Source organism: Coregonus clupeaformis, chromosome 8 (assembly GCF_020615455.1).
Source record: "Coregonus clupeaformis isolate EN_2021a chromosome 8, ASM2061545v1, whole genome shotgun sequence".
Classification (NCBI taxonomy): domain Eukaryota; kingdom Metazoa; phylum Chordata; class Actinopteri; order Salmoniformes; family Salmonidae; genus Coregonus; species Coregonus clupeaformis.
This window is the reverse complement of record NC_059199.1, coordinates 12,153,971-12,181,449: the sequence shown is the minus strand read 5'-3', so window position 1 is coordinate 12,181,449 and position 27,479 is coordinate 12,153,971. Positions and strand designations below refer to the sequence as shown.

Below are 27,479 nucleotides of genomic sequence, written 5' to 3'. Positions count from 1 at the left end.
CTCAAACAGTCACACTCCAAACTCCACTATGGCCAAGACCAGAAACAAAATTGTAGACCTGCACCAGGCTGGGAAGAATGAATCTGCAATAGGTAAGCAGCTTGGTTTGAAGAAATCAATTGTGGGAGCAATTATTAGGAAATGGAAGACATACAAGACCACTGATAATCTCCCTCGATCTGGGGCTCCACGCAAGATCTCACCCTGTGGGGTCAAAATGATCACAAGAACGGTGAGCAAAAATCCCAGAACCACACGGGGGACCTAGTGAATGACCTGCAGAGAGCTGGGACCAAAGTAACAAAGCCTACCATCAGTAACACACCATGCCGCCAGGGACTCAAATCCTGCAGTGCCAGACGTGTCCCCCTGCTTAAGCCAGTACATGTCCAGGCCCGTCTGAAGTTTGCTAGAGTGCATTTGGATGGTCCAGAAGAGGATTGGGAGAATGTCATATGGTCAGATGAAACCAAAACAGAACTTTTTGGTAAAAACTCAACTCGATCGTGTTTGAAGGACAAAGAATGCTGAATTGCATCCAAAGAACACCATACCTACTGTGAAGTATGGGGGTGGAAACATCATGCTTTGGGGCTGTTTGTCTGCAAAGGGACCAGGACGACTGATCCGTGTAAAGGAAAGAATGAATGGGGCCATGTATCATGAGATTTTGAGTGAAAACCTCCTTCCATCAGCAAGGGCATTGAAGATGAAACGTGGCTGGGTCTTTCAGCATGACAATGATCCCAAACACACCGCCCGGGCAACGAAGGAGTGGCTTCGTAAGAAGCATTTCAAGGTCCTGGAGTGGCCTAGCCAGTCTCCAGATCTCAACCCCATAGAAAATCTTTGGAGGGAGTTGAAAGTCCGTGTTGCCCAGCGACAGCCCCAAAACATCACTGCTCTAGAGGAGATCTGCATGGAGGAATGGGCCAAAATACCAGCAACAGTGTGTGAAAAGCTTGTGAAGACTTACAGAAAACGTTTGACCTGTGTCATTGCCAACAAAGGGTATATAACAAAGTATTGAGAAACTTTTGTTATTGACCAAATACTTATTTTCCACCATAATTTGCAAATAAATTCATAAAAATACTACAATGTGATTTTCTGGATATTTCTTTCTGATTTTGACTGTCATAGTTCACGTGTACCTATGATGAAAACTACAGGCCTCTCTCATCTTTTTAAGTGGGAGAACTTGCACAATTGGTGGCTGACTAAATACTTTTTTCCCCCACTGTACCTGGCCACAGGTGTCATGTAGTGTAATTATGGAAAATGCCGTGGCTGTCTGACGCAGGGTAGCATGCTGGACAGCTGCTCTGACAGAGGGGGCCAGAAACCCCACACTCTGGAACCGTAGTAGACAGCGGGCAGAGTTCATGGTGCATGCATCATGTGGCTCCTACAAAAGAGAGACACTGACATGATTAACAAGATAAGCAGATGGGACAAATAGTACAGGGACACTATGAATCTGCACTAGTATGACTATATCGTGACAGCTTGCAAAACATAAGTGCAGATCAATCTCTGTGGTTTTGGGGGGTGCGTGCACAACAGACATAAACACAGGAAAACATACTGTATCTTCTAGCTAGCTATAAGTAGCCATGTTCAATTTATGACTGTCACAACTTGTGAGGGTCATTAGAAGCTCGATAGTTATACGGGGAGGTAAAAGTGTGGCGAGATTAATCTCCTTCGTATCAAGTCTCCTTCAGACATGTCTCTCCATGGGCATCTCCATGTTGAAACGCCGGCTGCATTTTCTGGTTCAACCGCGTTTTCGTTCCCCCATCATAACAAAAACAAGGACGCCGAGTTTAAGTTCCGCCATCGTGTGGATGAAGTGAAGTACAAGAACACGCCACCAGGTGGCAGGAAATCTCTGTGAAATAAAATAATTTTACATTTACATTTACAAATCTCAGTTGAACAGAACTTTTGGATGAGGTGTAACTCAAAAAGTAGTGCTACAAGTTTCAGTAAGGAGCATATTATTATTACATGTGCACATAGTCATCGCAAAACGCGGGGATAGTTATACCATACTTGTCTCCACGAGCATAATTTGGGGAATTCTGGTGCGGAGTGCATGTGAATCTATTGGGCGATTGTGCACTTGTCCACCCAATGTTCAGCTCAGTTCCTGGATTTGTGTAAAGAATTTGAGTGCACGTTGCCATGCGTGCCTCTTCTCTTTTCTCAAGAAACAGCTTCAGCACGAGCTCCAGAGTGTGGTTTCTGACACGCTCCAGGGTAGAGCAGCAGCATGGGAAATACACCCAAAAACAAACGTCACTCCTAGAAAACAGTAATTATCTTCTGGGCAATCAGTCATGGATGGTTCTACGAATAGCTTAGGTAAGTAAAGCATCTATAATCGTATTTGTAGTCAACCGTTTCTAACTTTGAGTAGCTACTTTCTGTCTGTCAACCACACAGTTACTTATGTGGGCATATCAGTCTGCAAATTACAAAGCAGCATGTATAGGTTATGTGCAAAACATGCAATTGAAAAACTGAAAACACACCTTTGCAATTGTATAAAGGAGTAATTGCAATTATATGATAACCTAGGGCCAATGATGTTGTGTGCTTTCAGTTTGTAAGAATTTTGCTATGTTCTTGCTCACTTTTTTCAATCATGAAAATTAACTTTGTTGTATCCTCTAGTCTAGGTAGATGTGAAACAAAGTCATTTAAATCACTCACCATCTCTCACGAGATAGGGTGTGCGTATGGGCTTCTGGTGAATGGACTGGCAGACGTGGGAACAGAATGTTATCTAGAATGTTCTCTCCCAATTGGGTAGGATGCTAGATTACTTGTTGCCAGGTTAGCGCCTTAGTTTGTAGTCTCTTGACTGTTTCTATGGCAAGGCAACTCCATTATCTACACCAGGGATGCATTCAAATTGATTGATTTGATTTGAGTAGTGATTTATCACTATAAGCTCTTTTATCACGCTAAAACAAACAGTCCTATTCAAAGTTCTAGGGGGACATTCCTATATGGAAGTTAGTTCAGTGCATTGATGACCAAACTAGACACAATTTAATCTGTCCGGAGTTAGGGATACATTTGTTGGACCACCATCTGCGCTGGAGGAACTTCAAAGGTTCCTAAATCAAGCAAGAGAGAGGAACTATAACTATAAACAGCATATTGACAATTTGGGTGTTAAAGATTTTTAGTACCCCCTACCATATGATGCATGAACTAATTTGGGGGTACCTACCCATCTATAACCCAAACATTTCTGGGCCTCTCTGGGCATGATTTTAAATGGAAATAAACAGATATTCAGTTTGTGGTTGTTATTAATTGTTTTCCCCTCCGTTTTGCAGTAGCATTGGTTATGCTACTGCTGCCATGACAATGGAATTTTTAATGGGTTCTACAAAGGAGTAGAATGGGAGCCATTGTGGTATATCTGTAGCAGTCCCACCTCATGTGCTGATGTTTTGTTTACCATCTTGTAAAAGGGTGTGTTGATAGGCATACAGGGGAACACACAGGGGAACAGTCAATGTTCGAGAGCATCAAAACTGTGATGTATCATGGTATTTTGTATTTTAATAGGATCCCCATTAGCTGTTGCGAAAGCAGCAGCTACTCTTCCTGGGGTCCACACAAAACATGAAACATGTCATAATACAGAACATTAATAGACTAGAAGAGCTCAAGGACAGAACTACATAAATGTAAAAATGGCACACACAGCCTACATATCAATACATACACACACAATATCCAGGTCAAATAGGGGAGAGGCATTGTGCCGTGAGGTGTTGCTTTACCTGCTTTATGAAACAGGTTTGCTGTTCGTTTGAGCAATATGAGATGGAAGGGAGGTTCATGCAATAAGGGCTCTAATACTGTACGCTTTATTGAATTTGGGGACTGTGAAAAGACCCCTTATGGCATGTCTGGTGGGGTAAGTGTGTGTGTCAGAGCTGTGTGTAAGTTGACTGCAAACTATTTGGAATTTTCAACACATTAATGTTTCTTATAAAAATAAGTGATTCAGTCAGTCTCTCCTCAACTCTTAGCCAAGAGAGACTGGCATGCATAGTATTTATGTTAGCCCTCTGATTACAATGAAGAGCAAGACGTGCCGCTCTGTTCTGGGCCAGCTGCAGCTTAACTAGGTCTTTCTTTGCAGCACTTGACCTCATGACTGGACAATAATCAATATTAGACAAAACTAGAGCCTGCACGACTTGCTTTTTGGTGTGTGGTGTCAAAAAAGCAGAGCATCTCTTTATTATGGACCGACCTCTCCCCATCTTTACAACCATTGAATCTATATGTTTTGACCATGACAGTTTACAATCTAAGGTAACACCAAGTAATTTAGTCTCCTCAACTTGCTCAACAGCCACACCATTCATTACCAGATTCAGCTGTGGTCTAGAGCTAAGGGAATGATTTGTACCAAATACAATGCTCTTAGTTTTAGAGATGTTCAGGACCAGTTTATTAGTGGCCACCCATTCCAAAACTGACTGCAACTAATTGTTAAGGGTTTCAGTGACTTCATTAGCTGTGGTTGCTGACACGTATATGGTTGAATCATCAGCATACATGGACACACATGCTTTGTTTAATGCCAGTGGCAGGTCATTGGTAAAAATAGAAAAGAGTAGAGGGCCTAGAGAGCTGCCCTGCGGTACACCACACCCTACATGTTTGAAACTATAGAGGCTTCCATTAAAGAAAGTCCTCTTGAGTTCTATTAGATAGATAGCTCTGAATCCAGGTTGAAAAGCAATAAAACATATGTTTTCTCAACAACAGGTTATGGTCAATAATATCAAAGGCTGCACTGAAATCTAACAGTACAGCTCCCACAAACTCCTTATTATCCATTTCTTTCAACCAATCATCAGTCATCTGTGTCAGTGCAGTACATGTTGAGTAAATTGTGACTGACTGATCTACAAATAATATTGAGTAGTTTGTTATTTATGATGTAAGGTGATTTGTAGATCAATCAGTCTCGACTCACCTTTAAAGTCGGCTGCAATGTCTAACGGGCCCAATATAACATGGAGAGGCAGACGCCCGGTTAGCAACTGTGGGCAATGCCTGTCTGTCAGTATGTCTCACTCACAGCTGACTAGAATATGTCCCCCTAAGCACAGATCTAGGATCAGCTTATCCTACAGCAATCCTAACCTCAACTATTTAGGGATTACGAAGTGAAACTGCCATCAGATCAGCACTATGTTTTATTCAGTCAGCAGGATGGGGCTTTGCAGTGGGCTGTCAGTGAGTTTACTGTCAGGGATTGTCTGGGTCTGTGGGTGTTTGGCTGAACTGTCCATAAAATCACCAGCACACCCCCACAGCTAGCTGATAATTCCATGCTGCCCTGTCAGAAATCACAGTTAACTAGGGTCTGAGAACATGTCAGTTGTCAGATAGCTTGCTTCTGTGTGGACCGCTTCATTTGGTTATGGTTTTCATTGCTGTAGTCGGTAGAAGGTTTGTTAATAACTTGCTTTATCTACACATGATAAAAAATGCAGGGGCTTTTGACATGGTTGATTATGTCCAGCAGCTCCTTTGCGCTACCATGTGTGAGATCATACTGGTATTACATTTATACTGCCTGTAGAATACCTCATAGCTTTTTTTATCTGCATGCAAAGCAAGTATGCTCTTGCATAATTTCCCTCTGATTTAAGCTTAGTGACACTGTGTTGACCCCAAACAGCTCAAGAGAAATGTTTAATGTTTATTTTTAGATTGTTTAGATCCTCTTAATCTTGTGTTTAGCCTCAATATTTGCGACCAACATTTAATCTTCAGCTAGTATCAAATACAGAGCATGGATTGATGTAGGTTGAGCAACAGACGAAAGTCCACACTTTTCCATCAGACAATGCTACTCAGAATTTTCTCATACGATAATAAGATATGATCATAAATAAACGTTTTCTATTAAACGTTAGACCAGGAGATAGCAGCAGACAGTTTTAATTCCCCTGCATATATTCTCTCAGGTGGGGGTGAGTCTGTCAGTGTGTTCTGCTGTAATGTAGCTATATCTCTCTGTTTCGGTTCAGTGTGATGAGTTCGATGGAAGTGCAGAGGTGTCAAGTAAGACACAGGATGTGTTGTGGTGGCAACATGGCTCGTGATCACATGGGTCCCGGGGACAGACACTCTCTGTAGGTGGTGATGCACCGTGGAGGGTGGCATTCACCAGAAAGGAGCTGACAAAGGGTGGGTGAAATGTGGGAAGAGGCTGTGTGTGTGTGTGTGCTGTCAATCCTTACTCTTGAGAGTCTGGGTTGGAAAATAACCGTCACGTCTCGATTTAAGACTGTTTCAACCACAATTAAGTAACAGTCATAAGATTGCAAGTAAGGACTTTGGATACAGCAAGATAAGAAAATCCCAAACTATTAAGAGAAGGAAAAACATCTCAAAGACCAAAACGTCCTTATAGCCATAAAACCGCTACCTTAACACTTCGATAAAAAGTGTATTTTCCTTTTAATGAAACTACAGTTCTTCAAAAAGTCAGCCTGGGCAAGAGATTTCTTTTAAATGATTAACCTTTATTTATCCAGGCGAGTCAATTTTTTTACAATGACGGCCTGGCCAGTGATGACTGAGAAGTGCTGTGCAATAAATAAAATAAATAAAAGAACATCAAAATCACAGGACAAGACAGACATCACAACACAAAAGCACAGGACATATGACAAGCAAAAGTCAATACAGAACAGTAACAGCACAAGGAGAACAGATATCACAACACAACGGGACAGAAACACATGGCAACAACACAACATTTAGAGTTTCTAGCTAGTTTTTAGCCTTGTAGGATGTTGCTCTAATTTCACTATTTTCTGTGCCGAGTGGCCTGGGCCATCTGAGGTCTCGAGAACTCATTGGCCGCCATCATTCTTAAATGGAAGAAGTTTGAGCTGGCTGCCCGGCCAAACTGAGCAATCGGGGGAGAAGGGCCTCGGTCAGGGAGGTGACCAAGAACCCAATGGTCACTCTGACAGAGCTCCAGAGTTCCTCTGTGGAGATGGGAGAACCTTCCAGAAGGACAACCATCTCTGCAGCACTCCACCAATCAGGCCTTAATGATAGAATGGCCAGACAGAAGCCACTCCTTAGTAAAAGGCACATGACAGCCAAAAGGCACCTAAAGGACTCTGACCATGAGAAACAAGATTCTCTGGGCTGATGAAATCAAGATTGAACTCTTTGGCCTGAATGCCAAGCGTCACGTCTGGAGGAAACCTGGCACCATCCCTACGGTGAAGCATGGTGGTGGCAGCATCATGCTTTGGGGATGTTTTTCATCAGCAGGGACTGGGAGACTAGTCAGGATAGAGGGAAAGCTGAACAGAACAAAGTACAGCGAGATCCTTGATGAAAACCTGATCCAGAGCGCTCAGAACCTCAGACTGGGGCGAAGGTTCACCTTCCAACAGGACAACGACCTTAAGCACACAGCCAAGACAACGCAGGAGTGGCTTCGGGACAAGTCTCTGAATGTCCTTGAGTGGCCCAGGCAGAGCCCGGACTTGAACCCAATCGAACATCTCTGGAGAGACCTGAAAATAGCTGTGCAGCGATGCTCCACATCCAAGCTGGCAGAGCTTGAGAGGATCTGCAGAGAAGAATGGGAGAAACTCCCCAAATAAAGGTGTGCCAAGCTTGTAGCGTCATACCAAAGAAGACTCGAGGCTGTAATCACTGCCAAAGGTGCTTCAACAATGTACTGAGTAAAGGGTCTGAATACTTATGTAAATGTGATATTTCCGTAGTTTCTTCTGTATATACATTTGCAAAAATGTGCTTTGTCATTGTGGGGTATTGTGTGTGTGTGTGTGTGTGTGTTATGTGTGTGTGTGTGTGTGTGTGTGTGAGATTGATGAGGGAAAAAACTATTTCATCCAGTTTAGAATAAAGCTGGAATGTAACAAAAAGTGGAAAAAGTCAAGGGGTCTGAATACTTTCCGAATTCACTGTAATTACAAATAATTTGTAGACTGCAAATTGACCGCAGGAAGCCCAAATAGACATGTTTGACTAAAACATAATCATTTCAAACCTTGCTTACATTTTTATACGATCTCGTGTCTCTCTATTATGCGTGGGAATACTTGAACAGATTTCTTAAATTAAAATCACTTGAGCTAATTTCTTGATGTTTTTACAGTCTATGTCCAACAATAAAAACAAGTTTATTTTGTATTTATTTATTTTTGCTCTGAAAACTTGGGGATCCAAATAACACCACAGTCGGCTCCGTTTGCGTAGACTGTGTAGTGGCTTGCGACAGTATTCACCCCCCTTGGCATTTTTCCTATTTGTTGCCTTACAACCTGGAATTAAAATTGATTTTTGGGGGGTTTGTATCATTTGATTTACACAACATGCCTACCACTTTGAAGATGCAAAATATTTTTTTTGTGAAACAAACAAGAAATAAGACACAAAAACAGAGAACTTGAGCTTGCATAACTATTCACCCCCCCCAAAGTCAATACTTTGTAGAGCCACCTTTTGCAGCAATTACAGCTGCAAGTCTCTTGGGGTATGTCTCTATAAGCTTGGCACATCTAGCCACTGGGATTTATGCCCATTCTTCAAGGCAAAACTGCTCCAGCTCCTTCAAGTTGGATGGGTTCCGCTGGTGTACAGCAATCTTTAAGTCATACAACAGATTCTCAATTGGATTGAGGTCTGGGCTTTGACTAGGCCATTCCAAGACATTGAAATGTTTCCCCTTAAACCACTCAAGTGTTGCTGGAAGGTGAACCTCCGTCCCAGTCTCAAATTTCTGGAAGACTGAAACAGGTTTCCCTCAAGAATTTCCTTGTATTTAGTGCCATCCTTCAATTCTGACCAGTTTCCCAGTCCCTGAAAAACATGGTGGTGTTCTCGGGGTGATGAGAGGTGTTGGGTTTGCGCCAGATATAGCGTTTTCCTTGATGGCCAAAAACGCTCGATTTTAGTCTCATCTGACCAGGGTACCTTCTTCCATATGTTTGGGGAGTCTCCCACATGCCTTTTGGCGAACACCAAACAAGTTAGCTTTTTTTTTTCATTAAGCAAGGGCTTTTTTCTGGCCACTCTTCCGTAAAGCCCAGCTCTGTGGAGTGTACAGCTTAAAGTGGTCCTATGGACAGATACTCCAATCTCCGCTGTGGAGCTTCGCAGCTCCTTCAGGATTATCTTTGGTCTCTTTGTTGCCTCTGATTAATGCCCTCCTTGCCTGGTCCGTGAATTTTGGTGGGCGGCCCTCTCTTGGCAGGTTTGTTGTGGTGCCATATTCTTTCCATTTTTAAATAATTGATTTAATGGTGCTCTGTGGGATGTTCAAAGTTTTGGATATTTTTTTATAACCCAACCCTGATCTGTACTTCTACACAACTTTGTCCCTGACCTGTTTGGAGAGCTCCTTGTTCTTCATGGTGCCGCTTTCTTGGTGGTTCCCCTTGCTTAGTGGTGTTGCAGACTCTGGGGCCTTTCAGAGCAGGTGTATATATACTGAGATCATGTGACAGATCATGTGACACTTAGATTGCACACAGGTGGACTTTATTTAACTAATTATGTGACTTCTGAAGGTAATTGGTTGCACCAGATCTTATTTAGGGGCTTCATAGCAAAGGGGGTGAATACATATGCACGCACTACTTTTCTGTTATTTATTTTTTAGAATTCTTTGAAGCAAGTTATTTTTTTCATTTCACTGTACCAATTTGGACTATTTTGTGTATGTCCATTTACATGAAATCCAAATAAAATTCATTTAAATTACAGGTTGTAATGCAACAAAATAGAAAAAACGCCAAGGGGGATGAATACTTTTGCAAGGCACTGTAAAGCTGTTCGAATGGTATCCAAGAGGTTTAGACAGAGCAAATCTACTCTTTGTTCAGACCGCATGTGCACAAGTTTCTACCCTTTCTCGTCCAATAGTGCCTTGGAGAGGGAGTTGAGCAAATTGATTTAAACATTCTCCAAATTGGACGAGAAAGGTAGCGACTTGTGCACATGCAGTCTGACCAAAGAGTCAGTTTGCTCTGTCCAAACCTCTTGGCTCCTAATCGAACAGCCTTATTGCCCAGTGGCAATAGCCTTCAGATGGCCTCTGGGCACAGAAGTGAGAGTGAAATTAGAGCAACATCCTACAAGGCTATAAACTAGCTAGAAACCCTAACCTCCGTCTTCAAGATTCAGTGCGGAATTGTGTTGTTTTCTTTTCCTACCAGTATCATCGTTTATCAGTTTATCAGATAAACTATTTTCAGCTTTAGCTAATTTAAAATGGAGAGAGTGGATGTGTGGATATGTGTGTATGATGAGAGACCGAAAGAGAAAGGAACAGAAAGCCAGAGAGAGGGGGATAAATAGAGAAAGAGAGAGAGATGAGAGGAGCAGAGTGGCTCAAACATTCAATCAGACCAGAGACCACACTCCACTCCAGCTCTCTAGTTTCGGCCAACTCCTGATTACTTCCAGCCCCGTCCAGTCGTTGTGCATATGTATGTTCCTCTCCAGCTTCCTCTGGGACTCACCCGCAGGCCTTGGCTTGTCATGAGAAAAAACAGTTGTAATGACTAAAAATGAGAAGCAGGGAAATTTGTGATAGGGCAGCTGGGTGCGTGTGTGTGTTTGCATGCATACAGTGGGGAGAAGAAGTATTTGATACACTGCCGATTTTGCAGGTTTTCCTACTTACAAAGCATGTAGAGGTCTGTAGTTTTTATCATAGGTACACTTCAACTGTGAGAGACGGAATCTAAAACAAAAATCCAGAAAATCACATTGTATGATTTTTAAGTAATGTACCTGCATTTTATTGCATGACATAAGTATTTGATCACCTACCAACCAGTAAGAATTCCGGCTCTCACAGACCTGTTAGTTTTTCTTTAAGAAGCCCTCCTGTTCTCCACTCATTACCTGTATTAACTGCACCTGTTTGAACTCGTTACCTGTATAAAAGACACCTGTCCACACACTCAATCAAACAGACTCCAACCTCTCTACAATGGCCAAGACCAGAGAGCTGTGTAAGGACTGTCACGAGTGGAGTGTAGTGGGATGTGGAATCACACGCAGGACACAGAGAATAAATCCAAAAGCACTTTAGTGAAGTCCTTAGTGTACGCCAAAACCGGCAACAGGTCACAGGCGAAAACAAACGCACACAGAACGACAAAGTCAGTATGCCCAAAGTGCAGGTCTCTCTAAATAATCCGAAAAGGAGAGAGAGAACAAAACACAGAACAAACAACCACACGACAGCAGAACAATTACACACAACACCAGACCTAAAACAAGGGAACTAAATAGGGTGCCTAATGAACACTAAACAATAACCAGGTGTGACAAACAGACAAAACCAATCAAACAAAAAACATTGAACGGTGGCAGCTAGTACTCCGGAGACGACGACCGCCGAAGCCTGCCCGAACAAGGAGAAGGGGCCGCCTCCGTACAGTACCCCCCCCCTTGACGCGTGGCTCCAGCCGTGCGCCGCCCCCGGCCTCGGGGATGACCAGGAGGGCGCGGAGCAGGGCGCGTGGGATGACCACGATGGAATTCGGTCAGAAGAGACGGGTCCAGGATGTCCCTCCTCGGCACCCAGCACCGCTCCTCCGGGCTGTACCCCTCCCACTCCACGAGATATTGGAGACCCCCCATCCGGCGTCTCGAATCGAGGATGGCCCGAACAGTGTACGCCGGAGCCCCCTCGATGTCCAACGGGGGCGGAGGAGTCTCCTCTATCTCAAAGTCCTGGAGTGGACCAGCTACCACCGGCCTGAGGAGAGACACATGGAACGAGGGGTTAACATTTTTGTAATCAATGGGCAGTTGTAATCTGTAACACACCTCGTTCAATCTCCTCAGGACTTTAAAAGGCCCCACAAACCGCCGACCCAGCTTCCGGCAGGGCAGGCGGAGAGGCAGGTTTCTGGTTGAGAGCCAGACACGATCTCCAGGTGCGTACACTGGCCCCTCACTGCGGTGGAGGTCGGCGCTCGTCTTCTGTCGACGGATGGCTCGCTGCAGATGGACGTGTGCAGCGTTCCACGTCTCCTCCGAGCGCCGTACCCACTCATCCACAGCAGGGGCCTCGATCTGGCTCTCATGCCACGGTGCCAGAACCGGCTGGTACCCTAACACACACTGGAAAGGGGTTAGTTTTGTGGAGGAGTGGCGGAGAGAGTTCTGTGCCATCTCGGCCCAGGGCACATATCTCGCCCACTCCTCCGGCCGGCCCTGACAATATGACCTCAGAAACCTACCCACATCCTGGTTGACACGTTCGACCTGCCCATTACTCTCGGGGTGGTAACCCGAGGTAAGGCTCACCGAAACCCCCCAACCGTTCCATAAACGCTCTCCAGACTCTGGAGGTAAACTGGGGGCCCTCGATCAGACACTATATCCTCGGGTACCCCGTAATGCCGGAAGACGTGAGTAAATAGAGCCTCAGCGGTCTGTAGGGCAGTAGGAAGACCCGGCATGGGAAGGAGACGACAGGCCTTCGAGAACCGATCCACAACGACCAGGATGGTGGTATTCCCCTGTGAGGAGGGAAGGTCGGTAACAAAATCCACCGAAAGGTGAGACCAGGGTCGTTGTGGAACGGGCAGGGGTTGTAATTTACCCCTGGGCAAGTGTCTGGGCGCCTTACACTGGGCACACACTGAGCAGGAGGAGACATAAATCCTCACATCCCTGGCTAACGTTGGCCACCAGTACTTTGTGCTAAGGCAGTGCACTGTCCGGCCAATACCTGGATGTCCAGAGGAGGGTGACGTGTGAGCCCAATAAATAAGCCGATCCCGGACCTCGAGCGGGACGTACGTCCAACCCACCGGACACTGTGGAGGGCTAGGGTCGGTGCGTAATGCCCGCTCGATCTCCGCATCGACCTCCCATACCACCGGTGCAACCAGACAAGACTCAGGTAGTATGGGAATGGGCTCCATGCACCTCTCCTCTGTGTCATACCGCCGCGACAGGGCATCTGCCTTCCCGTTCTGGGACCCAGGGATGTAAGTGATCTTAAACACAAACCGGGCGAGAAACATAGTCCATCGAGCCTGGCGAGGATTCAGTCTCCTAGCTGCCCGAATGTATTCCAGGTTACGGTGGTCAGTCAGAATGAGAAAAGGGTGTTGAGCCCCCTCAAGCCAATGCCTCCACACCTTTAGGGCCTGTACCACGGCTAACAGCTCCCTGTCTCCTACGTCATAATTCCTCTCCGCCGGACTGAGCTTCTTAGAATAAAAAGCACAGGGGCGGAGTTTAGGTGGTGTGCCGGACCGTTGCGAAAGAACAGCCCCGATACCGGCTTCAGACGCATCCACCTCCACTTGGAATGGTAAAGTGGGATCCGGGTGCGCCAGCACTGGAGCCGAGGTAAACAGGTCCTTCAGTCTCCCAAAAGCCCTGTCCGCCTCAGCTGACCACCGCAAGCGCACCGGACCCCCCTTCAGAAGGGACGTTATGGGAGCTGCCACCTGTCCAAAACCCCGGATAAACCTCCGGTAGTAATTCGCAAAACCCAAGAACTGTTGCACCTCTTTAACCGTGGTTGGGGTTTGCCAATTACGCACGGCTGACACACGGTCAACCTCCATCCTCACCCATGACGCAGACAACTGATAGCCCAAAAAGGAGACTGACTCCTGGAAGAACAAACATTTCTCGGCTTTGACATACAGGTCATGCTCCAACAATCTCCTCAATACCCTGCGCACCAGGGCTACATGCTCGGCCCGAGTAGAACTGTACACCAGAATATCGTCTATGTACACCACTACTCCCTGCGCCTGCATGTCCCGGAAAATCTCATCTACAAAAGATTGGAAGACTGATGGAGCATTCATTAACCCGTATGGCATGACGAGATACTCGTAATGACCGGAGGTAGTACTAAATGCTGTCTTCCACTCATCGCCCTCTCTAATGCGCACCAAGTTATATGCGCTCCTGAGGTCCAATTTTGTGAAGAACCGTGCCCCGTGTAATGACTCCGTCATAGTCGCAATCAGCGGGAGTGGATAACTATATTTCACAGTCACCTGATTGAGACCGCGGTAGTCAATACACGGACGCAAACCTCCATCTTTTTTCTTCACAAAAAAGAAGCTCGAGGACGCGGGAGAAGTGGAGGGCCGTATGTATCCCTGTCTCAGAGACTCGGCAATGTATGTCTCCATTGCCCTCTTCTCCTCTTGTGACAAAGGATACACATGGCTCCGCGGGAGCGCAGCTCCTGCCTGGAGGTCTATCGCACAATCCCCCTGTCTATGAGGCGGCAACCTAGCCGCCCTTGTCTTGCTAAACACGAGTGCCAAATCCTCATACTCAGGTGGAATGTGCAATGCGGGCATCTGGTTCGGACTCTCCACCGAGGTCGCCCCTACGGAAACACCCAGACATAACCCCTCACACTGAGCAGACCACCCTTTTAAGAGCCTTCTCTCGCCACGAAATCGTAGGATCATGGGTAATCAACCAGGGGAGTCCCAGTACCACCGGATACGCAGGAGAGTCGATCAGATAGAGTTGAATCGTCTCCTCATGACCCCCCTGCGTCTTCATCCTAAGTGGCGCTGTGACCTCCCTAATCAACCCAGATCCTAACGGACGACTATCTAGGGCATGTACAGGGAAAGGATGATCAACCGGAAGGAGGGGAATCCCTAACTCAACACAGAATTTACGATCTACAAAATTCCCAGCTGCGCCTGAATCTACTAGCGCCTTATGCTGGGAACGAGGTGCAACCTGTGGGAAACAAACAGGTATGGTTATGTGTACGACAGAAAGCTCTGGGTAAGTAGGGCGCCTACTCACCTGGGAGGACTCCCCAATGTGTGGTCTGCCGTCTCCTCCACCAGGAGACCCTCCCCAGCACCTAGCCGCGGTGTGCCCTCCACGGCCACAGTGGGTGCAAGGGACGGCCCCCCTCGGGCTCCTCCTTCTCCCTCCTCTAGCGCCAGCACCTCCGAGCTCCATCGGGCTCGGCTCGGAGGCGCTGGAGGGTGGAATGGGCGACCCCCACCTGGGACGTCCGCGGTTAGCGAGCAGGGTGTCCAGCCGAATGGCCATGTCCACCAACTGGTCAAAGGAGAGTGTAGTATCCCTGCACGCCAACTCTCTGCGGACGTCCTCCCTGAGGCTGCAACGAAAATGGTCTATGAGGGCTCGCTCATTCCACCCTGCATCTGCCGCTAGAGTCCGGAACTCCAGCGCAAACTCTTGAGCGCTCCTCATCCCCTGCCGGAGGTAGAATAGACGCTCCCCCGCCGCCTTCCCTTCTGGTGGATGGTCGAAGACCGCACGGAAGCGGCGGGAGAACTCCGCATAGGTGATAGTGGCGGCGTCTATTCTCCTCCATTCGGCGTTGGCCCACTCCAACGCCTTGCCGGTGAGACAGGAGATGAGGGCGGAAACGCTCTCGTGTCCCGAGGGCGCCGGGTGTACGGTGGCAAGGTAGAGCTCCACTTGTAATAGGAACCCCTGACACCCGGCAGCGGTGCCGTCGTACGCCCTCGGGAGCGAGAGCCGAATCCCACTGGGTTCCGGTAGTTGGACGGGCGGGCTGACCGATGGTGATGGTGGGGGTGTGGGTACCCCGCTGGTCTCCCATCGATGGAGGGTGTTTATGACGCGGTCCAGGGCGTGCCCGATTTGGTTGATCCGATCATCTTGACCACGAAGACGCTCCTCCATGATCTCGGTAGGTGCGGGTGCTCCTGCTGATTCCATCAGATGGTGTGTAATTCTGTCACGAGTGGAGTGTAGTGGGATGTGGAATCACACGCAGGACACAGAGAATAAATCCAAAAGCACTTTAGTGAAGTCCTTAGTGTACGCCAAAACCGGCAACAGGTCACAGGCGAAAACAAACGCACACAGAACGACAAAGTCAGTATGCCCAAAGTGCAGGTCTCTCTAAATAATCCGAAAAGGAGAGAGAGAACAAAACACAGAACAAACAACCACACGACAGCAGAACAATTACACACAACACCAGACCTAAAACAAGGGAACTAAATAGGGTGCCTAATGAACACTAAACAATAACCAGGTGTGACAAACAGACAAAACCAATCAAACAAGAAACATTGAACGGTGGCAGCTAGTACTCCGGAGACGACGACCGCCGAAGCCTGCCCGAACAAGGAGAAGGGGCCGCCTCGGCCGAAACCGTGACAAGGACATCAGGGATAAAATTGTAGACCTGCACAAGGCTGGGATGGGCTACAGGACAATAGGCAAGCAGCTTGGTGAGAAGGCAACAACTGTTGGCGCAATTATTAGAAAATGGAAGAAGTTCAAGATGACGGTCAATCACCCTCGGTCTGGGGCTCCATGCAAGATCTCACCTCGTGGGGCATCAATGATCATGAGGAAGGTGAGGGATCAGCCCAGAACTACACGGCAGGACCTGGTCAATGACCTGAAGAGAGCTGGGACAACAGTCTCAAAGAAAACCATAAGTAACACATTACGCCGTCATGGATTAAAATCCTGCAGCGCACGCAAGGTCCCCCTGCTCAAGCCAGCGCATGTCCAGGCCCGTCTGAAGTTTGCCAATGACCATCTGGATGATCCAGAGGAGGAATGGGAGAAGGTCATGTGGTCTGATGAGACAAAAATAAAGCTTTTTGGTCTAAACTCCACTCGCCGTGTTTGGAGGAAGAAGAAGAAGGATGAGTACAACCCCAAGAACACCACCCCAACCGTCAAGCATGGAGGTGGAAACATCATTCTTTGGGGATGCTTTTCTGCAAAGGGGACAGGACGACTGCACCGTATTGAGGGGAGGATGGAGGGGCCATGTATCGCGAGATCTTGGCCAACAACCTCCTTCCCTCAGTAAGAGCATTGAAGATGGGTCGTGGCTGGGTCTTCCAGCATGACAACGACCCGAAACACACAGCTAGGGCAACTAAGGAGTGGCTCCGTTAGAAGCATCTCAAGGTCCTGGAGTGGCCTAGCCAGTCTCCAGACCTGAACCCAATAGAAAATCTTTGGAGGGAGCTGAAAGTCCGTATTGCCCAGCGACAGCCCCGAAACCTGAAGGATCTGGAGAAGGTCTGTATGGAGGAGTGGGCCAAAATCCCTGCTGCAGTGTGCGCAAACCTGGTCAAGACCTACAGGAAACGTATGATCTCTGTAATTGCAAACAAAGGTTTCTGTACCAAATATTAAAGTTCTGCTTTTCTGATGTATCAAATACTTATGTCATGCAATAAAATGCAAATTAATTACTTTAAAATCATACAATGTGATTTTCTGGATTTTTTACAGACCTCTACATGCTTTGTAAGTAGGAAAACCTGCAAAATCGGCAGTGTATCAAATACTTGTTCTCCCCACTGTACGTGTGTCCTGTGGTAGAGCACGGCGCTTGCAACGCCAGGGTTGTGGGTTCGTTTCCCACGGGGGGCCAGTATGAAAATGTATGCACTCACTAACTGTAAGTCGCTCTGGATAAGAGCGTCTGCTAAATGACTAAAATGTAAATGTAAAATATGTGTGTGTGTGTGTGTGAGAGCAAACAACCCTCTCCAGTGTTCACTAACAAAGTGCAGCATTATTGCGCTGGAGGAAAGGAAACATAAACCCCTCATCCTATTCCCATCTGTTGCTTCGGCTCCCATTCACAACCGTAAATACTATACCCCCTAAAAACAGACCAAGAACACAAACCTCCTAATTACTTCCATATGTGTTCGTGTGTGCTATTGGCTACGTTCTTGAACGTCCCCCTGAAAGATAGGTTGTGGCTAGGACTGCAACGGTTCTTGATCTTACGCCTCATCACGAATTAATTAAGAATGATAAAGTCTATTACAGTAGCCTATCTCTCCTACAGTACCTGCTGGAACAATGCAATGTAGTCCTGCAAGTGCCCAACTGTACCTTTTGTACCTGCCAACTGTACCTGCAAGTTCCCAACCGGGCCTAACTGGACCTTTTTTATAATGGCCAAGGCCCCACCAAGCACACTGCTTTTATAGGTACACATATTGAAATAAAATGGAGCTCTTTATTAATGGTTTTATTAGTGGTGCCCGTTTTTAATGGTTAGCATTAGCCTCAGCAGCTGCAGGCCAATCAGAAATGTAACATACGCACAAAAGCTTATTTCTCTCAAATGTTGTCCACAAATTGTTAGTGAGCATTTCTCCTTTGCCAAGATAATCCATCCACCTGACAGGTGTGGCATATCAACAAGCTGATTAAACAGCATGATCATTACACAGGTGCACCTTGTGCTGGGGACAATAAAAGGTCAGTTTTGTCACACAACACAATGCCACAGATGTCTCAAGTTTTGAGGGAGCGTGCAATTGGCATGCTGACTGTTGTACACTACCGTTCAAAATGAATGTTCATTTCTCTACCATCCAACGTCGTCTTGGAGAATTTGGCAGTATGTCCAACCGGCCTCACAACCGCAGACCAAGTGTAACCACGCCAGCCCAGGACCTCCACATCCGGCTTAATCACCAGCGGGATCGTCTGGGGGGTTGATGAGGAGTATTTCTGTCTGTAATAAAGCCCTTTTGTGGGGAAAAACTCATTCTGATTGGCTGGGCCTGGCTCCCCAGTGGGTGGGCCTATGCCCTCCCAGGCCCACCCATGGCCTCTGCCCAGTCATGTGAAATCCATAGATTAGGGCCTAATGAATTTATTTCAATTGACTGATTTCATTATATGAACTGTAACTCAGTAAAATCTTTGAAATTGTTGCATGTTGCGTTTTATATATTTGTTCAGTATATATTACATTGTCATTTATGCGATGGCTCAAGATTGTGCCCACGTTCTTGGCTTCATCTTTCATGGCCTCTTGGGATTTGATTTCTGACTCATAACCTCCCGAGTGGCGCAGTGTTCTAAGGCACTCCATCGCAGTGCTAGCTGTGCCACTAGAGATCCTGGTTCGAATCCAGGCTCTGTCGTAGCCGGCCGCAACCGGGAGACCCATGGGGCGGCGCACAATTGGCCCAGCGTCGTCCAGGGTAGGGTAGGGGAGGGAATGGCTGGCAGGGATGTAGCTCAGTTGGTAGAGCATGGCGTTTGCAACGCCAGAGTTGTGGGTTAGATTCCCACGGGGGGCCAGTATGAAAAATAAAGAAAAAATGTATGCACTCACTAACTGTAAGTTGCTCTGGATAAGAGCGTCTGCTAAATGACTAAAAATGTTTTTTTTTAAATAGCCACGTTTGCTCAGATCTGTGAGTTTTGGCATTTAATGCTAGTCTTGTTCAATTTGCCATAGCAATAATACTGTATTAAAAACGTAATTTCTGTGTTTATTTAAATATGATAACTATATTGAACAAAGATCTATGATTCAGAGGTGCAGGCCCACACAATCTGAGATGAATCAAGACAACCTCTATATTATACACACACTGTCATACAATGTTTGTCCTGTGTAAAGTTTACTTGAGTCATTTTGTGTATGAAGTTAAGCCTCTTTCCTGCAGAAACACTGCGGTTGGATTGTGGGAGTGTTGGGGCTTCGGGAGCTTTCGTTTAGTCATGTGTTTGACCTGGAGTTGTAGCCCAAGGGGGGGGGTGTGTGGGTGTGTGTGTGTGTGAGTGTGAAAACAAGGCAGAGAAAGTGATGGAAAAAGATTACATGGAATTGGGAGGGGAATAAAATAGATCATGTTTCAGTGGTCATGTACATAGTCCATTGTAATCTCTTCTCTCTCCCAGCCATTTCTAATTTCTAACTGGTAAATCTTCATGCTTCAGGCAGTTGATCAAATCAACTGAGATTTGCCAAAAACGAGGGGAGTTGAAAGACTGAAAAGGAATCTCTCCCATGTTACTGGCTTTTGATTTAGGTTTCAAGTCAGTGGATTAGAACAGAGGCTAATGTTACAACACAGCTGAGTCCCATACAACCCATTCCATAGAGATAGGCCTACAATATAAATACCGTAATTTTCGGACTATAAGCCGCGCCTTTTTTCAAATTTTTCGACCCTGCGCCTTATATAACGGTGCGGCTAATCTATGGATTTGTACAGCTAACGGCCACTAGAAGACCTCCTAAATCTATGGATTTTACAGGTTACAGTCCACCAACTTTAACTCTATGGGCTCTATGACCGGTCCGCGCCCCCCAACCTTTAGCGGCGGGCTCCAGCAGGAAAAGCTGGAGGCCGGAAAAGAGTGAGACAGGTAGCGCGCAAAAGTAAAAGTGGAACCGAGAGTGGTACGAGAGACAGAACGAGAGCAAGACAGACAGACATTACGAGAGCAAGACAGTTTGTCTCTTTCCCGACAATCCCCTCTGTGCACGAACCCTTACATATGGTAATTAAACATTAAAACACCTGCGGCTTATAGTCCAGTGCGGCTTATATATGTACACATCATTCAATATCATTCAATTTAGCTGCTGCGGCTTATACTCTGGTGCGCCTTATAGTGCGGAAAATACGGTACTAGTGTTCTATTTAAAGGTGTAGAAATCGCTCCGCCATTTCCTGGTTGCTAAAATTCTATTAGTTCGCTTAATTTCAGTTTGTGACAAAACAAGCAGTCATTGTGTAGAGAATCATTATACCATCTAAACCGCTGTGAAATATAAAAGACACAAAAACGAAACTTCAGAACAGGAAGAATAGAAATAGTGCACATAGAACAGATCTACCGCTTCTTAGATTTGCTTTCAATGAGAGTGACATATCTATAACTCACATTTCTACGTGAATTTGATCGGGTCGCCCAAAAAGTTACATATTGCAGCATTAATTCTGTATCCCATATTGTGTTGTTTAATATACACTCTGAGATTAGACTTCCTCGTAGGCAACAGAGCGTCTACTCTTCACAGTGCTGGCGAATGTCAATATTCTTTAGTGAACATTGTGCCCTAACTCAACCACTTGAGTCAGGTGGTCCTCTGTAGCTCAGCTGGTAGAGCACGGCGCTTGTAACGCCAAGGTAGTGGGTTTGATCCCCGGGACCACCCATACACAAAAAAAATGTATGCACGCACGACTGTAAGTCGCTTTGGATAAAAGCGTCTGCTAAATGGCATATTATATTATTATTATATTATTATATATTATATAGGTGTTTCCTGTTCTTGATTAGAGTCCAGTAGATTCTTGCTCTCCTGCTACATTCCAAGCCCTCTTCAAACAAGTGTGTGAAGTCACATGTCTGCCTGTATTTGTCATCATGACCATTTTCATTGAGTTCAACAACAGTTCGCCACAGTTAGCCACAGCATGGGATTTAAACTAGCAAGAATATACACTACCGTTCAAAAGTTTGGGGTCACTTAGAAATGTCCTTGTTTTCCATGAAAACATACATGAAATGAGTTTGAATAGAAAATATAGCAAAATGCATAGGAAATGTAGTCATTGACAAGGTTAGAAATCATGATTTTTTTTATAGAAATAATAATTGTGTCCTTCAAACTTTGCTTTCGTCAAAGAATCCTCCATTTGCAGCAATTACAGCCTTGCAGACCTTTGGCATTCTAGTTGTCAATTTGTTGAGGTAATCTGAAGAGATGTCACCCCATGCTTCCCGAAGCACCTCCCACAAGTTGAATTGGCTTGATGGGCAATTCTTACGCACCATACGGTCAAACTGCTCAACAGTGTAGTCACTATTTTAGTTGATGAAATGAACACTGCATACTAGCACTCAGTGCGCACTGGAGCCCTGCGCTAACAGCGACGATGTCATCCAGAAGCATGACAGACAATGGATGAATATAAAATGTTAAGGCATGTTTGGAACATGATTCATGGTGATTCACCAGCATGGTCTGTTTTTCAAAATGTTTTCATTTGATCCCACAGAAATACTGTTTCAGACAAGTGTCAGACATCATCCATTTTGTTTCAGATCCAAATGCATGATATATGCAGGCTATCTATCATATGATTTACTGTATCTCCTTTCAACAAAGTACATTCACTCATCTTATAATTCATGCACAGTGTCTATAGATTCAGAATCACTAGAACAATCTATTTAGATATGATCAGACCTGATCAGAAAGCTTATTTCCTTGCAGGTTCTTAATCAGTCAGACAATGTTCACTTCCCCTGGCCCAGACAGATTTGACATATAAATAGGACATATTTATACCATGGCATTGTTGAATACTTGTTTCTGATTGGCTTGAAGGTTATTCTAGAGCGTGCATTATTTCCCTACAACGCACGGTATATTTGCACGGTATAATTCAATGGCTATAGTTCATTCTTACATATTCTATGTTTGAGCTGCTTTTGAAAGCAAAAGTCGAATTGAAAACATTGTTGAATTACATTTCAATAATAGCAAGCTAGGACTGATGGTTTGGTTAGCTAAGCTAGCAAGTCTGTTTGTTTGGTTTCCAAGGCAACTACTGTCGCTATCTAGTAAACTTACTAGCTACCTCAGTGGATGTTGAACACATTTCTACCTGCAAATGAACACATTTCCAGCTGTAAATGTGTTAAATTATAGCCATGCGTTCTCAGGAAAATAATGCAACACCGTGGAAGGGTAGTTACAACACCGTGGAAGGGTAGTTACAACACCGTGGAAGGGTAGTTACAACACCGTGGAAGGGTAGTTGCAACACCGTGGAAGGGTAGTTACAACACCGTGGAAGGGTAGTTACAACACCGGGGAAGGGTAGTTACAACACCGGGGAAGGGTAGTTACAACACCGGGGAAGGGTAGTTACAACACCGTGGAAGGGTAGTTACAACACCGTGGAAGGGTAGTTACACTCCGCTAGCGCGTCGTGGAACACACCTTCATTATTTTCCAGAGAACACATAGCCCTTCGTTGATTAGCCCGTACTTATTCTATTCTACTGAGCCATTTACTTTATGTTCGTATTCTTATCTTTTGATTATTTCTTATTGTTGTTGCATTGTCGAGAAGGAAGTAAGCGTTTTGTTGCGTACCCCATACATAAGACTAATAAAACCTGAAACACGCTACATTAGAACAAATGTGGCCAACCAAAGCAGGAAGTAGTGTAGGCCGCACTAAAAACAAGCTGCAGTTGGCTTAGGGTCTGATCATTAGTCACATGACATTGCGACACACAGGAATGCTGTCTTCTTCGCTTTCAAATCTGAGGTAATTCGTTGGAAATGTAAACACACTTAATGATAGAATAGGCCCAATCCCAAAACATACACACACATAAGTCTGTGGTGACTTATTCATATCCTAACAGACTCCAATCCATTTGTTAAACACAACCTAATGATAAACAAGTCTTCCTACTGCCATTTGCAGGAAACGTTGACATGTACAGAATCATCATGGAATAGGCAGTCCCAACACGTGTGCACTACTTTAGAGAAAGTAGGTCTGCGAACACTTAACCGTCTTGTTAAACCCTGTTCCCTAAACACAACCTGATGATAAACAATTAGAACATTCCCTTCTTTTTTGCGAAGCTGCTGGAAATTGCAAAATTTTGAGAAAACCAGAAACATATGCTTTAACTCCTATCCTCCTTGTGGTGGTAATGGTCTCCTGCCTTATTTTCTAATGGTGGTAATGGTCTACTGCCTTCTTTTCTAATGGTGGTAATGGTCTCCTGCCTTCTTTTCTAATGGTGGTAATGGTCTATCTACTGCCTTCTTTTCTAATGGTGGTAATGGTCTCCTGCCTTCTTTTCTAATGGTGGTAATGGTCTCCTGCCTTCTTTTCTAATGGTGGTAATGGTCTATCTACTGCCTTCTTTTCTAATGGTGGTAATGGTCTCCTGCCTTCTTTTCTAATGGTGGTAATGGTCTATCTACTGCCTTCTTTTCTAATGGTGGTAATGGTCTCCTGCCTTCTTTTCTAATGGTGGTAATGGTCTATCTACTGCCTTCTTTTCTAATGGTGGTAATGGTCTATCTACTGCCTTCTTTTCTAATGGTGGTAATGGTCTATCTACTGCCTTCTTTTCTAATGGTGGTAATGGTCTATCTACTGCCTTCTTTTCTAATGGTGGTAATGGTCTATCTACTGCCTTCTTTTCTAATGGTGGTAATGGTCTATCTACTGCCTTCTTTTCTAATGGTGGTAATGGTCTATCTACTGCCTTCTTTTCTAATGGTGGTAATGGTCTACTGCCTTCTTTTCTAATGGTGGTAATGGTCTATCTACTGCCTTCTTTTCTAATGGTGGTAATGGTCTATCTACTGCCTTCTTTTCTAATGGTGGTAATGGTCTCCTGCCTTCTTTTCTAATGGTGGTAATGGTCTACTGCCTTCTTTTCTAATGGTGGTAATGGTCTATCTACTGCCTTCTTTTCTAATGGTGGTAATGGTCTATCTACTGCCTTCTTTTCTAATGGTGGTAATGGTCTCCTGCCTTCTTTTCTAATGGTGGTAATGGTCTACTGCCTTCTTTTCTAATGGTGGTAATGGTCTATCTACTGCCTTCTTTTCTAATGGTGGTAATGGTCTATCTACTGCCTTCTTTTCTAATGGTGGTAATGGTCTCCTGCCTTCTTTTCTAATGGTGGTAATGGTCTACTGCCTTCTTTTCTAATGGTGGTAATGGTCTACTGCCTTCTTTTCTAATGGTGGTAATGGTCTATCTACTGCCTTCTTTTTCTGATGGAAAAATACTTAGTTCTAAATAAAGCCTAAATAAATAAGTTTCTCTCCAAACTCATAGAAAGTGTCATCCCGTTCCTTGTAGACAGTGCTGGTTGAGGACATTAATGTTGGCTTTATAGTCAGACGGTTGCAGGAGGCTCATCTTCATGCAGAATGTAAGTCTTCCTGTCCCTTTTGAGGAATATTTGTGGGCTGTTAACAGTATTTACAACACCAGGGTCATGTCTTACTGCTTGCATCTTTTGAAGTTCTCCCATCTTGCATTTTATAGTTGTATCCAACCTATACATTGGTACTGCATAATAATACATCACTTTTATATTTCATTTGTCTAGAGGACAACCCTATATGCCAATGGAGTGACAGCATTGAGTTGGATATAGACTACCATTGGTTGTCCTTATTTTCCCCAATATCCACGAATGATGTGACAGCATGTGGTTCCATACTGTCTCCTGATTTGTTGTCATGGTCCGTCTGCACAGATGACGTGTCCGGCAGCAGCACTGAGTATCCAGACCGCGTGTCCATGATGGAGGGGCGTCTGCAGTCGCAGGAAGATGAGATCATGCTGCTGAAGTCATCACTGGCTGACGCGCTACGCAGGCTCCGCCTCCACGACCAGTTGATCCCCCTGCTTAAACAGCAGATCATCGCAGGTGGATGGCCAACCATCAGACCACAGTTGTACTCTTTTCACATTATCGTGCCCGAACCGTACTGTGCTGGCTTGGATATTTTCTTTCCAGCAAATATCTTGGATGTTTAACCAGGCCAGTACAGTGCAGCTCGGCTCTGCTTGGCTTGGCTCAGTAGTGTGAAATGGGTTGTAGATGATTGGGTTTGAGTAATATAAACTTAAAATGGTAATATGTAACTTTTGGGGCGACCCGACCAAATTCACATAGAAATGGAGTTATAGATCTATCATTCTACTTGAAAGCAAGTCTAAGCGGTAGATCTGTTCTATGTGCGCTATTTCTATGCTTCCCGTTCTGAAGTTTTGTTTTTGCGTCTTTTACTTTCGGTTTTGTACACCAGCTTCAAACAGCTGAAACAACAATATTTTTGGTTATGGAAAATATATTTCACAGCTGTTTAGATGGAACAATAATTCTCTACACTATACTGGTTTATTTTGTCACATAAACTGACATTAGGCAAACTATTAAAGTTTTAGCAACCAGGAAATGGCGGAGCGATTTCTGCATAGTGCAACTTTAACTACAGTACACAATACATAAGCTGTATCCAATACATTATCCTACCCATGATATGCCCTATGTCTTGTGCTTCTATGAAAATTCCATCCTTGCACTAAATGTGTGTGGTGATTGTGTCCATTTTGTTTGTGTGTGTCTTGTTATATGTGTTCTCAGTAAACCCTGCAGCCGCCCGTGTCCTGAACCAGGTTTACAGCTCTGAGGGTTTCTCCAGCTCCCCTAAACTGTCCTACAGCTCAGCCCTCGACGGCCCCAGCCACCCTGCCACCAGGTACTGTGCCAGGCCAGTGCAGAGGGACTGTGGGCATAGAATGGATTGGCTGGCATGTTTGTCCAGAGCCATATATGGAAATAAGGCATAGTTTGCTCAGTCAAGGCTTTGGACTTCATGACCAGAATGTTATGTAGGTAGGTACGGAAGGTAGGTACGGTAGGTAGGTAGGTAGGTGTATATATGTATGTGTATATTTATATGTGTAACATTCATAGACTGTCTTTTTCATAGTCCTTGTCCCAATCTAAAATGTATTTAACACCTAGCCCACTATTGCTATTTTATCCGCCTTGATTCTAAATGTACATGTTGTTTTTATTGTATATAATTGTATATATTTTTCCCTCAGTAGAGCTTTGAGATATAACTATAATGAAAAGCGCTATACAAATTAAATGTATTATTATACTGTATATACATTCAGTTTATTAGGTACACTCATCTAGTTGCCTCCAGAACAGCCTGAATTCTTCGGGGCATGGATTCTACAAGATGTCGGAAACATTTGTTGCTCAAATGGTATCAAGGGACCTAACGTGTGCCAGGAAAACATTCCCCACACCATTACACCACCAGCATGTACCGTTGACACCAGGCAGGCTGGGTCCATAGACTCATGCTGCTTAAGCCAAATCCTGACTATGTCATCAGCGCGACGCAACAGGAACCGGGATTTGTCAGACAAGGCAATGATTTCCCACTCCTCAATTTTCCAGTGTTGGTGATCTCGTGCCCACTGGAGATGCTTCTTCTTGTTTTTAGCTGATAGGAGTGGAACCCGGTGTGGTCGTTTGCAGCAATAGCCCATCCATGACAATGATCGACGAGTTGTGTGTTCTGAGGTGCCGTTCTGCACACCACTGTTGTACTGTGCTGTTATTTGTTTGTTTGTGGACCGCCTGTTAGCTTGCACGATTCTTGCCATTCTCCTTCGACCTCGCTCATCAACGAGCTGTTTTCCCCCACAGGACTGCCGCTGACTGGATGTTTTTAGTTTGTCGCACCGTTCTCAGTAAACCCTAGACACTGTTGTGGTGAAAAGCCCAGGAGGGTAGGCGTTTCTGAGATACTGGATCCTGCGTGCCTGGCACCGACGATCATACCATGCTCAAAGTCGCTTAGGTCACTCATTTTTCCCATTCTCACGTTCAAATGAACAGTAACTGAATGCCTCGATGCCCGTCTTCATGCTTTATATTGCAAGCCACGGCCACGTGACTCACTGTCTGTAGGAGCGATCAATTTTCGTGAACGGGTGGTGTACCTAATGAACTGTCCAGTGAGTCTCTCTCTCTCTCTCTCTCTCTCTCTCTCTCTCTCTCTCTCTCTCATATAT

The 27,479-nt window shown here is 45.1% G+C and overlaps 1 protein-coding gene across 2 annotated transcripts in view; it reads left to right on the top strand.

The window, feature by feature from the left end:
* The first annotated feature begins 1,953 nt into the window (after positions 1–1,953).
* Positions 1,954–27,479, top strand: part of LOC121571099 (echinoderm microtubule-associated protein-like 3) — a 37,358-nt gene continuing 11,832 nt past the window's right edge. For both annotated transcript variants that reach the window (XM_041882392.2, XM_041882391.2), the window contains exons 1-3: positions 1,954–2,370; positions 25,132–25,305; positions 26,026–26,140. In XM_041882392.2, the coding sequence (XP_041738326.1) occupies positions 2,346–2,370; positions 25,132–25,305; positions 26,026–26,140 (314 nt within the window). In that variant the 5' untranslated portion in view covers positions 1,954–2,345. The remainder of the gene's footprint in view (positions 2,371–25,131; positions 25,306–26,025; positions 26,141–27,479) is intronic.